General features: G+C 49.4%; 1 protein-coding gene across 1 annotated transcript in view; it reads right to left on the minus strand.

Moving 5' to 3' along the window:
* Window positions 1-14708, minus strand: part of LOC129823263 (probable ubiquitin-conjugating enzyme E2 W-B) — a 51953-nt gene that overhangs the window by 23240 nt on the left and 14005 nt on the right. Inside the window, exon 3 of the mRNA XM_055882180.1 lies at window positions 1878-1980. Within this exon, the coding sequence (XP_055738155.1) occupies window positions 1878-1980 (103 nt within the window). The remainder of the gene's footprint in view (window positions 1-1877; window positions 1981-14708) is intronic.

Genomic DNA, 14708 nt, shown 5'->3' on the forward strand with positions numbered 1-14708 from the left:
GATATCCACCCTCTTCATCAGACCAGTAGACTGGAACCCTCTCTACCTTACAGAATGATATCCACCCTCTTCATCAGACCAGTAGACTGGAACCCTCTCTACCTTAAAGAATGATATCCACCCTCTTCATCAGACCAGTAGACTGGAACCCTCTACCTTATAGAATGATATCCACCCTCTTCATCAGACCAGTAGACTGGAACCCTCTCTACCGTACAGAATGATATCCACCCTCTTCATCAGACCAGTAGACTGGAACCCTCTCTACCTTACAGAATGATATCCACCCTCTTCATCAGACCAGTAGACTGGAACCCTCTCTACCTTACAGAATGATATCCACCCTCTTCATCAGACCAGTAGACTGGAACCCTCTCTACCTTACAGAATGATATCCACCCTCTTCATCAGATCAGTAGACTGGAACCCTCTCTACCTTACAGAATGATATCCACCCTCTTCATCAGACCAGTAGACTGGAACCCTCTCTACCTTACAGAATGATATCCGCCCTCTTCATCAGACCAGTAGACTGGAACCCTCTACTTACAGAATAATATCCACCCTCTTCATCAGACCAGTAGACTGGAACCCTCTACTTAACAGAATGATATCCGCCCTCTTCATCAGACCAGTAGACTGGAACCCTCTACTTAACAGAATGATATCCGCCCTCTTCATCAGACCAGTAGACTGGAACCCTCTCTACCGTACAGAATGATATCCACCCTCTTCATCAGACCAGTAGACTGGAACCCTCTCTACCTTACAGAATGATATCCACCCTCTTCATCAGACCAGTAGACTGGAACCCTCTACTTACAGAATGATATCCACCCTCTTCATCAGACCAGTAGACTGGAACCCTCTACTTACAGAATAATATCCACCCTCTTCATCAGACCAGTAGACTGAAACCCTCTCTACTTAACAGAATGATATCCACCCTCTTCATCAGACCAGTAGACTGGAACCCTCTACCTTATAGAATGATATCCACCCTCTTCATCAGACCAGTAGACTGGAACCCTCTCTACCTTACAGAATGATATCCACCCTCTTCATCAGACCAGTAGACTGGAACCCTCTCTACCTTACAGAATGATATCCACCCTCTTCATCAGACCAGTAGACTGGAACCCTCTACTTACAGAATGATATCCACCCTCTTCATCAGACCAGTAGACTGGAACCCTCTCTACCTTACAGAATGATATCCACCCTCTTCGTTTAGTTTGATAAATGACCTGTTACTAAGCAACATGCCCACTCAGCGTACTCACAGAGCATGGATGGATCTTGACAGTGTCCTAGCTTGCTGATTCAATAGTTACTAAGCTATACAGTACTATTCATCAATGAGGAGCCGCTAGGCTAGCTAGTAGCTATAGTAGTCAATGAGGAGGCGCTAGGCTAGCTCGTAGCACCAGGACTCAATGAGGAGGCGCTAGGCTAGCTAGTAGCTATAGTAGTCAATGAGGAGGCGCTAGACTAGCTCGTAGCACCAGGACTCATCAATGAGGAGGCGCTAGGCTAGCTCGTAGCACCGGGACTCATCAATGAGGAGGCGCTAGGCTAGCTCGTAGCACCAGGACTCAATGAGGAGGCGCTAGGCTAGCTCGTAGCACCAGGACTCAACGAGGAGGCGCTAGGCTAGCTAGTAGCTATAGTACTAAATGAGGAGGCGCGAGACTAGCTCGTAGCACCAGGACTCATCAATGAGGTAGCGCTAGGCTAGCTAGTAGCTACAGTACTCATCAACGAGGTGGCGCAAGGCTAGCTAGTAGCAACAGTACTCAACAACGAGGAGGTGCTAAGCTAGCTAGCGAGCTAGTAGCTACAGTACTCAATGAAGAGGCGCTATGCTAGCTACTTACCTGAGGTGAATCGAAAGGATACCGACCACTGAATTTGAAAAGCAACTGAAATTTCTCTCCTTCATAGAGCGTGCCCGTGGCTCCTTCCATATCTACAATCCATCTGGAAGACAAGACACAACAAATACCACATTAAATGATTATATATTACTGTATATTTGATTCTCCAATATAAACAAACAAGTGTGTGTGTGTTCATGTATGGTCTGGGTCGTAGGTCAATCAGAGATGGAGAGGATTGGTCCCTGGCCTTATCAACATGCCTGAGGATAATGCATTCACTTATTTCTCATTCTGACAGAAAGACCCAACGATAAAGCCCTGTCATGATGCGTCCTTATAGAAGACCCAACGATAAAGCCCTGTCATGATGCGTCCTTATAGAAGACCCAACGATAAAGCCCTGTCATGATGGGTCCTTATAGAAGACCCAACGATAAAGCCCTGTCATGATGCGTCCTTATAGAAGACCCAACGATAAAGCCCTGTCATGATGCGTCCTTATAGAAGACCCAACGATAAAGCCCTGTCATGATGCGTCCTTATAGAAGACCCAGTAGGAGTTAGACACCCGACCAGTCCAGTACAGCAGATCGTTCAGATGACCTCTGAGGATCAGGTCACGTCTGTCCAGTACAGCAGATCGTTCCGATGACCTCTGAGGATCAGGTCACGTCTGTCCAGTACAGCAGATCGTTCCGATGACCTCTGAGGATCAGGTCACGTCTGTCCAGTACAGCAGATCGTTCAGATGACCTCTGAGGATCAGGTCACGTCTGTCCAGTACAGCAGATCGTTCCGATGACCTCTGAGGATCAGGTCACGTCTGTCCAGTACAGCAGATCGTTCAGATGACCTCTGAGGATCAGGTCACGTCTGTCCCCTCCTCACCGTTTGTTGCCTCTCCCACAGGAGAGAGAGAGACACACACTCAGACAGAAACAGGGGTTCTGAACTCCCACAGTCCTTAGCGGTCCTCCCCAGTCAAACCAGATGATTTGTGGGACCAGGGCAGGCACTAGGCAGCAAACAGTGAGTGGACATTCTCTAGCTGCTTCCCCTCCCCCAACTCCTGTGTGTATGTCAGTGTCAAGTCTGGATGGGTGTAAAACACTATTTTCAGTGTGAACTCTGAATCAATACATTTTCGAAAGGGCATAACTTAAAAGACGACTTGGTTCATCATAGAGTTGGGATGACAAAATGAACCGAACATCTGTTTTTCAAAATTTGTAATAATTAATTAAAAATGAAAAGGCTGAAATGTCTTGAATCAATAAGTACTCAACCTCTTTGTTATGGCCTAAAGAAGCTCAGGGGTAAAAATGTGCTTAACAAGTCACATAATAAGTTGCATGGACTCTGTGTGCAATAAGTGTTTAATAACATATATATTTTTAAATGACTACCTCATTAGGGGCGGCAGGTAGCCTAGTGGTTAGAGTGTAGGGGTGGCAGGTAGCCTAGTGGTTAGAGTGTAGAGGTGGCAGGTAGCCTAGTGGTTAGAGTGTAGGGGCGGCAGGTAGCCTAGTGGTTAGAGTGTAGGGGTGGCAGGTAGCCTAGTGGTTAGAGTGTAGAGGTGGCAGGTAGCCTAGTGGTTAGAGTGTAGCGGTGGCAGGTAGCCTAGTGGTTAGAGTGTAGGGGTGGCAGGTAGCCTAGTGGTTAGAGTGTAGAGGTGGCAGGTAGCCTAGTGGTTAGAGTGTAGAGGTGGCAGGTAGCCTAGTGGTTAGAGTGTAGCGGTGGCAGGTAGCCTAGTGGTTAGAGTGTAGGGGTGGCAGGTAGCCTAGTGGTTAGAGTGTAGAGGTGGCAGGTAGTCTAGTGGTTAGAGTGTAGGGGTGGCAGGTAGCCTAGTGGTTAGAGTGTAGAGGTGGCAGGTAGCCTAGTGGTTAGAGTGTAGGGGTGGCAGGTAGCCTAGTGGTTAGAGTGTAGAGGTGGCGGGTATCCTAGTGGTTAGCGTGTAGAGGAGGCAGGTAGCCTAGTGGTTAGAGTGTAGTGGTGGCAGGTAGCCTAGTGGTTAGAGTGTAGAGGTGGCAGGTAGTCTAGTGGTTAGAGTGTAGAGGTGGCAGGTAGCCTAGTGGTTAGAGTGTAGGGGCGGCAGGTAGCCTAGTGGTTAGAGGTGGCAGGTAGCCTAGTGGTTAGAGTGTAGGGGTGGCAGGTAGCCTAGTGGTTAGAGTGTAGAGGTGGCAGGTAGCCTAGTGGTTAGAGCGTAGCGGTGGCAGGTAGCCTAGTGGTTAGAGCGTAGCGGTGGCAGGTAGCCTAGTGGTTAGAGTGTAGCGGTGGCAGGTAGCCTAGTGGTTAGAGTGTAGCGGTGGCAGGTAGCCTAGTGGTTAGAGTGTAGCGGTGGCAGGTAGCCTAGTGGTTAGAGTGTAGAGGTGGCAGGTAGCCTAGTGGTTAGAGTGTAGCGGTGGCAGGTAGCCTAGTGGTTAGAGTGTAGAGGCGGCAGGTAGCCTAGTGGTTAGAGTGTAGGGGCGGCAGGTAGCCTAGTGGTTAGAGTGTAGAGGTGGCAGGTAGCCTAGTGGTTAGAGTGTAGAGGTGGCAGGTAGCCTAGTGGTTAGAGTGTAGAGGTGGCAGGTAGTCTAGTGGTTAGAGTGTAGAGGTGGCAGGTAGCCTAGTGGTTAGAGTGAATGGGCGGCAGGTAGCCTAGTGGTTAGAGTGTAGAGGTGGCAGGTAGCCTAGTGGTTAGAGTGTAGAGGTGGCAGGTAGCCTAGTGGTTAGAGTGTAGAGTTGGCAGGTAGCCTAGTGGTTAGAGTGTAGAGGTGGCAGGTAGCCTAGTGGTTAGAGTGTAGGGGTGGCAGGTAGCCTAGTGGTTAGAGTGTACGGGCGGCAGGTAGTCTAGTGGTTAGAGTGTAGAGGTGGCAGGTAGCCTAGTGGTTAGAGTGTAGAGGTGGCAGGTAGCCTAGTGGTTAGAGTGTAGCGGTGGCAGGTAGCCTAGTGGTTAGAGTGTAGAGGTGGCGGGTATCCTAGTGGTTAGAGTGTAGAGGTGGCAGGTAACCTAGTGGTTAGAGTGTAGAGGTGGTAGGTAGCCTAGTGGTTAGAGTGTAGAGGCGGCAGGTAGCCTAGTGGTTAGAGTGTAGAGGTGGTAGGTAGCCTAGTGGTTAGAGTGTAGAGGTGGTAGGTAGCCTAGTGGTTAGAGTGTAGAGGCGGCAGGTAGCCTAGTGGTTAGAGTGTAGAGGTGGTAGGTAGCCTAGTGGTTAGAGGAGGCAGGTAGCCTAGTGGTTAGAGTGTAGAGGTGGCAGGTAGCCTAGTGGTTAGAGTGTAGTGGTGGCAGGTAGCCTAGTGGTTAGAGTGTAGAGGTGGCAGGTAGTCTAGTGGTTAGAGTGTAGAGGTGGCAGGTAGCCTAGTGGTTAGAGTGTAGAGGTGGCAGGTAGCCTAGTGGTTAGAGTGTAGAGGTGGCAGGTAGCCTAGTGGTTAGAGTGTAGAGGAGGCAGGTAGCCTAGTGGTTAGAGTGTAGAGGTGGCAGGTAGTCTAGTGGTTAGAGTGTAGAGGCGGCAGGTAGCCTAGTGGTTAGAGTGTAGAGGTGGTAGGTAGTCTAGTGGTTAGAGTGTAGAGGCGGCAGGTAGCCTAGTGGTTAGAGTGTAGAGGAGGCAGGTAGCCTAGTGGTTAGAGTGTAGAGGTGGCAGGTAGCCTAGTGGTTAGAGTGTAGCGGTGGCAGGTAGCCTAGTGGTTAGAGTGTAGAGGCGGCAGGTAGCCTAGTGGTTAGAGTGTAGAGGTGGCAGGTAGCCTAGTGGTTAGAGTGTAGGGGTGGCAGGTAGCCTAGTGGTTAGAGTGTACGGGCGGCAGGTAGTCTAGTGGTTAGAGTGTAGAGGTGGCAGGTAGCCTAGTGGTTAGAGTGTAGAGGTGGCAGGTAGCCTAGTGGTTAGAGTGTAGAGGTGGCAGGTAGCCTAGTGGTTAGAGTGTAGAGGTGGCAGGTAGCCTAGTGGTTAGAGTGTAGAGGAGGCAGGTAGCCTAGTGGTTAGAGTGTAGAGGTGGCAGGTAGTCTAGTGGTTAGAGTGTAGAGGCGGCAGGTAGCCTAGTGGTTAGAGTGTAGAGGCGGTAGGTAACCTAGTGGTTAGAGTGTAGAGGTGGCAGGTAGTCTAGTGGTTAGAGTGTAGAGGTGGCAGGTAGCCTAGTGGTTAGAGTGTAGAGGTGGCAGGTAGTCTAGTGGTTAGAGTGTAGAGGCGGCAGGTAGCCTAGTGGTTAGAGTGTAGAGGTGGCAGGTAGCCTAGTGGTTAGAGTGTAGAGGTGGCAGGTAGCCTAGTGGTTAGAGTGTAGAGGTGGCAGGTAGCCTAGTGGTTAGAGTGTAGCGGTGGCAGGTAGCCTAGTGGTTAGAGTGTAGAGGCGGCAGGTAGCCTAGTGGTTAGAGTGTAGGGGCGGCAGGTAGCCTAGTGGTTAGAGTGTAGAGGTGGCAGGTAGCCTAGTGGTTAGAGTGTAGAGGTGGCAGGTAGCCTAGTGGTTAGAGTGTAGAGGTGGCAGGTAGTCTAGTGGTTAGAGTGTAGAGGTGGCAGGTAGCCTAGTGGTTAGAGTGTAGAGGTGGCAGGTAGCCTAGTGGTTAGAGTGTAGAGGTGGCAGGTAGCCTAGTGGTTAGAGTGTAGAGGTGGCAGGTAGCCTAGTGGTTAGAGTGTAGAGGTGGCAGGTAGCCTAGTGGTTAGAGTGTAGAGGTGGCAGGTAGCCTAGTGGTTAGAGTGTAGAGGTGGCAGGTAACCTAGTGGTTAGAGTGTAGCGGTGGCAGGTAGCCTAGTGGTTAGAGTGTAGCGGTGGCAGGTAGCCTAGTGGTTAGAGTGTAGCGGTGGCAGGTAGCCTAGTGGTTAGAGTGTAGAGGTGGCAGGTAGCCTAGTGGTTAGAGTGTAGAGGTGGCAGGTAGCCTAGTGGTTAGAGTGTAGAGGTGGCAGGTAACCTAGTGGTTAGAGTGTAGAGGCGGCAGGTAGCCTAGTGGTTAGAGTGTAGAGGTGGTAGGTAGCCTAGTGGTTAGAGTGTAGAGGTGGCAGGTAGCCTAGTGGTTAGAGGGTAGGGGCGGTAGGTAGCCTAGTGGTTAGAGTGTAGAGGTGGCAGGTAGCCTAGTGGTTAGAGGGTAGGGGCGGTAGGTAACCTAGTGGTTAGAGTGTAGAGGTGGCAGGTAGTCTAGTGGTTAGAGTGTAGAGGTGGCAGGTAGCCTAGTGGTTAGAGTGTAGAGGTGGCAGGTAGTCTAGTGGTTAGAGTGTAGAGGCGGCAGGTAGCCTAGTGGTTAGAGTGTAGAGGTGGCAGGTAGCCTAGTGGTTAGAGGGTAGGGGCGGTAGGTAGCCTAGTGGTTAGAGTGTAGAGGAGGCAGGTAGTCTAGTGGTTAGAGTGTAGAGGTGGCAGGTAGTCTAGTGGTTAGAGTGTAGAGTTGGCAGGTAGCCTAGTGGTTAGAGTGTAGCGGTGGCAGGTAGCCTAGTGGTTAGACTATAGCGGTGGCAGGTAGCCTAGTGGTTAGAGTGTAGAGGTGGCAGGTAGCCTAGTGGTTAGAGTGTAGCGGTGGCAGGTAGCCTAGTGGTTAGAGTGTAGCGGTGGCAGGTAGCCTAGTGGTTAGAGTGTAGAGGTGGCAGGTAGCCTAGTGGTTAGAGTGTAGAGGTGGCAGGTAGCCTAGTGGTTAGAGTGTAGAGGAGGCAGGTAGCCTAGTGGTTAGAGTGTAGAGGTGGCAGGTAGCCTAGTGGTTAGAGTGTAGAGGTGGCAGGTAGCCTAGTGGTTAGAGTGTAGAGGTGGCAGGTAGCCTAGTGGTTAGAGTGTAGAGGTGGCAGGTAGCCTAGTGGTTAGAGTGTAGAGGTGGCAGGTAGCCTAGTGGTTAGAGTGTAGAGGTGGCAGGTAGCCTAGTGGTTAGAGTGTAGAGGTGGCAGGTAGCCTAGTGGTTAGAGTGTAGCGGTGGCAGGTAGTCTAGTGGTTAGAGTGTTGGGGTGGCAGGTAGCCTAGTGGTTAGAGTGTTGGGGTGGCAGGTAGCCTAGTGGCTAGAGTGTTGGGGTGGCAGGTAGCCTAGTGGCTAGAGTGTAGAGGTGGCAGGTAGCCTAGTGGTTAGTGTTGGGGTGGCAGGTAGCCTAGTGGTTAGAGTGTAGAGGTGGCAGGTAGCCTAGTGGTTAGAGTGTAGAGGTGGCAGGTAGCCTAGTGGTTAGAGTGTAGAGGCGGCAGGTAGCCTAGTGGTTAGAGGTGGCAGGTAGCCTAGTGGTTAGAGTGTAGTGGTGGCAGGTAGCCTAGTGGTTAGAGTGTAGAGGTGGCAGGTAGCCTAGTGGTTAGAGTGTAGAGGTGGCAGGTAGCCTAGTGGTTAGAGTGTAGAGGAGGCAGGTAGCCTAGTGGTTAGAGTGTAGAGGTGGCAGGTATTCTAGTGGTTAGAGTGTAGAGGTGGCAGGTAGCCTAGTGGTTAGAGTGTAGAGGTGGCAGGTAGCCTAGTGGTTAGAGTGTAGAGGTGGCAGGTAGCCTAGTGGTTAGAGTGTAGAGGTGGCAGGTAGCCTAGTGGTTAGAGTGTAGAGGTGGCAGGTAACCTACTGGTTAGAGTGTAGAGGTGGCAGGTAGTCTAGTGGTTAGAGTGTAGAGGTGGCAGGTAGCCTAGTGGTTAGAGTGTAGAGGTGGCAGGTAGCCTAGTGGTTAGAGTGTAGCGGCGGCAGGTAGCCTAGTGGTTAGAGTGTAGAGGCGGCAGGTAGCCTAGTGGTTAGAGTGTAGAGGCGGCAGGTAGCCTAGTGGTTAGAGTGTAGAGGTGGCAGGTAGCCTAGTGGTTAGAGTGTAGAGGTGGCAGGTAGCCTAGTGGTTAGAGTGTAGAGGTGGCAGGTAGCCTAGTGGTTAGAGTGTAGCGGTGGCAGGTAGCCTAGTGGTTAGAGTGTAGAGGTGGCAGGTAGTCTAGTGGTTAGAGTGTAGAGGCGGCAGGTAGCCTAGTGGTTAGAGTGTAGAGGTGGCAGGTAGCCAAGTGGTTAGAGTGTAGAGGTGGCAGGTAGCCTAGTGGTTAGAGTGTAGGGGCGGCAGGTAGCCTAGTGGTTAGAGTGTAGGGGCGGCAGGTAGCCTAGTGGTTAGAGTGTAGAGGTGGCAGGTAGCCTAGTGGTTAGAGTGTTGGGGTGGCAGGTAGCCTAGTGGCTAGAGTGTTGGGGTGGCAGGTAGCCTAGTGGCTAGAGTGTAGAGGTGGCAGGTAGCCTAGTGGTTAGAGTGTAGAGGCGGCAGGTAGCCTAGTGGTTAGAGGTGGCAGGTAGCCTAGTGGTTAGAGTGTAGTGGTGGCAGGTAGCCTAGTGGTTAGAGTGTAGAGGTGGCAGGTAGCCTAGTGGTTAGAGTGTAGAGGTGGCAGGTAGCCTAGTGGTTAGAGTGTAGAGGAGGCAGGTAGCCTAGTGGTTAGAGTGTAGAGGTGGCAGGTAGCCTAGTGGTTAGAGTGTAGAGGTGGCAGGTAGCCTAGTGGTTAGAGTGTAGAGGTGGCAGGTAGCCTAGTGGTTAGAGTGTAGAGGTGGCAGGTAGGCTAGTGGTTAGAGTGTAGAGGTGGCAGGTAGCCTAGTGGTTAGGATTGTAGAGGTGGCAGGTAACCTACTGGTTAGAGTGTAGAGGTGGCAGGTAGTCTAGTGGTTAGAGTGTAGAGGTGGCAGATAGCCTAGTGGTTAGAGTGTAGAGGTGGCAGGTAGCCTAGTGGTTAGGGTGTAGCGGTGGCAGGTAGCCTAGTGGTTAGAGTGTAGAGGCAGCAGGTAGCCTAGTGGTTAGAGCGTTGGGCCAGTAACCAAAAGGTTGCTAGATCGAATCCCTGAGCTGACGAGGTAAACATCTGTCGTTCTAAGGCCGTCATTGTAAATAAGAATTCGTTCTTAACTGACTTGCCTGGTTAAATAAAGGTTAAATTAAAAATAAAAATAAATCTCGGTACCCCACACATACAATTATCTGTAAGGTCCCTCAGTCGAGTAGTGAATTTCAAAACACCGATTCAACCAAAGACCAGGGAGGTTTGTCAATGCCTCGTAAAAAAAGGGCACCAATTGGTAGATGGGTAAAACTAAAATAAAAAAAAGCAGACATTGAATATCCCTTTGAGCACGGTGAAGTTAGTCACTACAAAGATACAGGCGTCCTTCATAACTCAGTTACCGGAGAGGAAGGAAACTGGCTCAGGGATTTCACCATGAGGCCAATGGTGACTTTAAAACAGTTACCGAGTTTAATGGCTGTGACGGGAGAAAACTGAGGATGGATCAACAACTCTGTAGTTACTCCACAATACTAACATAATTAACAGAGTGAAAAGTAAGAAGCTTGCGCAGAATTAAAATATTCCAAAACATGCATCCTGTTTACAACAAAGCACTAAAGTAATAACACTGCAAAAAAACGTGGCAAAGTAATTCACCTGAATACAAAGTGCAAATCCAACACAACACATTACTGAGTACCACTTGACACATTTTCTCAGCATAGTGGCGTCTGCATCATGTTATGGGTATGCTTGTAATCGCTAAGGACTGGGGAGTTTTTCAGGACAAAAAATAAATGGACCACAGGCAAAATCCTAGAGTAAAACCTGGTTGTCTGCTTTCCACCAGACACAGAGATTAATTCACCTTTCAGCAGGACAATAACCTAAAACGCGTTTCCAAGAGTCCAATGGTGGCAAGCTTTCCACCACTCCAGCCGACACTTGGCATTGCGCATGGTGATATTAGGCTTGTGTGCAGCTGCTCAGCCATGGAAACCCATATCATGAAGCTCCCGACGAACAATTATTGTGCTGACGTTGCTTCCAGAGGCAGTTTGGAACTCGGTAGTGAGTGTTGCAGCCAAGGGCAGACAATTATTACACACAACATGCTGAAGGGGTGTCCACATAACTTTGTATATATAGTATACATTACTTAATCTGTTGTTAAATGTGTGAAATTAGTTTAGAAATAGTTTAGGTTCAGTTTTGAGTGGGAGACTGAGCAGAGCAGGTCCTAGTGTCGGGAGACTGAGCAGAGCAGGCCCTAGTGTCGGGAGACTGAGCAGAGCAGGCCCTAGTGTCGGGAGACTGAGCAGAGCAGGCCCTAGTGTCGGGAGACTGAGCAGAGCAGGCCCTAGTGTCGGGAGACTGAGCAGAGCTGGCCCTAGTGTCGGGAGACTGAGCAGAGCAGGCCCTAGTGTCGGGAGACAGAGCAGAGCAGGCCCTAGTGTCGGGAGACTGAGCAGAGCAGACCCTAGTGTCGGGAGACTGAGCAGAGCAGGCCCTAGTGTCGGGAGACTGAGCAGAGCTGGCCCTAGTGTCGGGAGACTGAGCAGAGCTGGCCCTAGTGTCGGGAGACTGAGCGGAGCAGGCCCTAGTGTCGGGAGACTGAGCGGAGCTGGCCCTAATGTCGGGAGACTGATCAGAGCAGGCCCTAGTGTCGGAGACTGAGCAGAGCTGGCCCTAGTGTCGGGAGACTGATCAGAGCAGGCGCTAGTGTCGGGAGACTGATCAGAGCTGGCCCTAGTGTCGGGAGACTGATCAGAGCTGGCCCTAGTGTCGGGAGACTGAGCAGAGCAGGCCCTAGTGTCGGGAGACTGAGCAGAGCTGGCGCTAGTGTCGGGAGACTGATCAGAGCAGGCCCTAGTGTCGGGAGACTGATCAGAGCAGGCCCTAGTGTCGGGAGACTGATCAGAGCAGGCCCTAGTGTCGGGAGACTGAGCAGAGCTGGCCCTAGTGTCGGGAGACTGAGCAGAGCAGGCCCTAGTGTCGGGAGACTGAGCCGAGCTGGCCCTAGTGTCGGGAGACTGAGCAGAGCTGGCCCTAGTGTCGGGAGACTGAGCAGACCAGGCCCTAGTGTCGGGAGACTGATCAGAGCAGGCCCTAGTGTCAGGAGACTGATCAGAGCAGGCCCTAGTGTCGGGAGACTGATCAGAGCAGGCCCTAGTGTCGGGAGACTGAGCAGAGCAGGCCCTAGTGTCGGGAGACTGATCAGAGCAGGCCCTAGTGTCGGGAGACTGAGCAGAGCAGGCCCTAGTAGGGAAAATCATAAAACTGGTTATAACTCCAGTTCTCTTTGTGATATTAAGGTTTCTAACAATGGCAGAGTAATAAAGAAAAAAAATGAATAAGCAGAAAATGACGACTTAAGCAGTTCTTGTGTTAACAATATTTTATCATTGTATTGGTTGGTATTAAGGAGCAAAATAGTTACGAAATGACTGCTCTTCCATCAACAACAGATCCTAAACGCTAACACGCACGCTGAGATGCCGAGTATAACTGGACACGGGCCTGATACTTCACTCTGTCACATGGCAATGCATTGATTTGGTTTTGATGCTGTCGTTTATTGAGAAAGACACTCAAAATGTTATAATCTCCGTATCAGACAAGGACGGCTGTTACACAATCCCCCCCCCCCCCAAAATGACATCATATGGAACAAAACCAAACAGTATGCTGCTTGTGTCTTTCAGTCAAGTCTGTGAATAAATCAAAATTAAATCGTCATAGTAACCATTACACAACAGAGAAAAACACTCCGCCAGGCACGCAGAGTATTGTCAAGCTGAAGCTCTACTAGCAAAGCCACACCCCGGGCCGTACCGCCCTAACATCAAGGATAAGATCCAACTCAACAGGTTCTGGAAGGTTCTCATTCCAGTGACTCATGCCATTCCTGACAGACAGAGATCTGGGGTGTATTCATTGTTGCAATGCACATCGTAGCAAAACGTTTTGCAATGAAAATAAAGAGTTTCTATTGGATAAATTCAGGTAGGTAGGAGAGGAGAGGAGAGCGTGTTTCCTTATGCAAGGAAGAACAGCTGAAACTACTACTGAGCTCATTCTGCTCAGCAGCATTCAGTCTATCCACTTCTGCATGTGTCATTAAGCAGACTCTAATCCAGGGCCACTACAGTAGTGAGTCATTTAGCAGACTATCTTATCCAGAGCCACTACAGTAGTGAGTCATTTAGCAGACTCTCTTATCCAGAGACACTACAGTAGTGAGTCATTTAGCAGACTCTCTGATCCAGAGCCACTACAGTAGTGAGTCATTTAGCAGACTCTCTGATCCAGAGCCTCTACAGTAGTGAGTCATTTAGCAGACTCTCTGATCCAGAGCCACTACAGTAGTGAGTCATTTAACAGACTCTCTGATCCAGAGCCACTACAGTAGTGAGTCATTTAACAGACTCTCTGATCCAGAGCCACTACAGTAGTGAGTCATTTAGCAGACTCTCTTATCCAGAGCCACTACAGTAGTGAGTCATTTAGCAGACTCTCTTATCCAGAGCCACTACAGTAGTGAGTCATTTAGCAGACTCTCTTATCCAGAGCCACTACAGTAGTGAGTCATTTAGCAGACTCTCTTATCCAGAGCCACTACAGTAGTGAGTCATTTAGCAGACTCTCTTATCCAGACACTCTACAGTAGTGAGTCATTTAGCAGACTCTCTGATCCAGAGACACTACAGTAGTGAATCATTTAGCAGACTCTCTTATCCAGAGCCACTAATAGTAGTGAGTCATTTAGCAGACTCTCTGATCCAGAGCCACTACAGTAGTGAGTCATTTAACAGACTCTCTGATCCAGAGCCACTACAGTAGTGAGTCATTTAACAGACTCTCTGATCCAGAGCCACTACAGTAGTGAGTCATTTAGCAGACTCTCTTATCCAGAGCCACTACAGTAGTGAGTCATTTAGCAGACTCTCTTATCCAGAGCCACTACAGTAGTGAGTCATTTAGCAGACTCTCTTATCCAGAGCCACTACAGTAGTGAGTCATTTAGCAGACTCTCTAATCCAGAGACACTACAGTAGTGAGTCATTTAACAGACTCTCTTATCTAGAGCCACTACAGTAGTGAGTCATTTAGCAGACTCTCTTATCCAGACACTCTACAGTAGGGAGTCATTTAACAGACTCTCTGATTCGGAGATACTACAGTAGTGAATCATTTAGCAGACTCTCTTATCCAGAGCCACTACAGTAGTGAGTCATTTAGCAGACTCTCTGATCCAGAGATACTACAGTAGTGAATCATTTAGCAGACTCTTATTCAGAGATACTACAGTAGTGAGTCATTTAGCAGACTCTCTAATCCAGAGACACTACAGTAGTGAGTCATTTAACAGACTCTCTGATTCGGAGATACTACAGTAGTGAATCATTTAGCAGACTCTCTTATCCAGAGCCACTACAGTAGTGAGTCATTTAGCAGACTCTCTGATCCAGAGATACTACAGTAGTGAATCATTTAGCAGACTCTTATCCAGAGCCACTACAGCAGTGAGTCATTTAACAGACTCTCTGATCCAGAACCACTACAGCAGTGAGTCATTTAACAGACTCTCTGATCCAGAGCCACTACAGTAGTGAATCATTTAGCAGACTCTTATCCAGAGACACTACAGTAGTGAGTCATTTAACAGACTCTCTTATCCAGAGGCACTACAGTAATGAGTCATACATTTTCTTACTAGTCCCCCATGGGAATCGAACCCACAACTGTTCAGTTCACATCCTCATTCCTCGCTAGTTTCAGAAAAGAGAATTCTAATATCCCAAAACTCTGCTTAAACTAGAAAATAAGTCTAAACTACATGACGAGTGATGCAAGTTAGCAACGGCGCTAATCCAATGAATCTGTTATATTTTCCTAAAGCTTCCCCATGGAATTATTAGGTTGTCCTAACCTGGATATCGTCAACCTAATTTCCTCAGTACACACCATCGCTTTATAAACACAATAACATAACACCACATTTGGTTAGGCTACAATATTTCTCACATTTGAATGAATCGGGACGACGGCCACAATCAAGAGTAGAGGGATAATGCCTATTCAAGCCCTTGTACGGCTAAATCACCAGACTGCACGAGGAAACACCGTCACCGCATGTCTGCCTTACACCGTCACGTCCGCCTTACACCGTCACGTCCGCCTTACACCGTCAC

This window comes from Salvelinus fontinalis, chromosome 25 (genome assembly GCF_029448725.1).
Source record: "Salvelinus fontinalis isolate EN_2023a chromosome 25, ASM2944872v1, whole genome shotgun sequence".
Taxonomy (NCBI): domain Eukaryota; kingdom Metazoa; phylum Chordata; class Actinopteri; order Salmoniformes; family Salmonidae; genus Salvelinus; species Salvelinus fontinalis.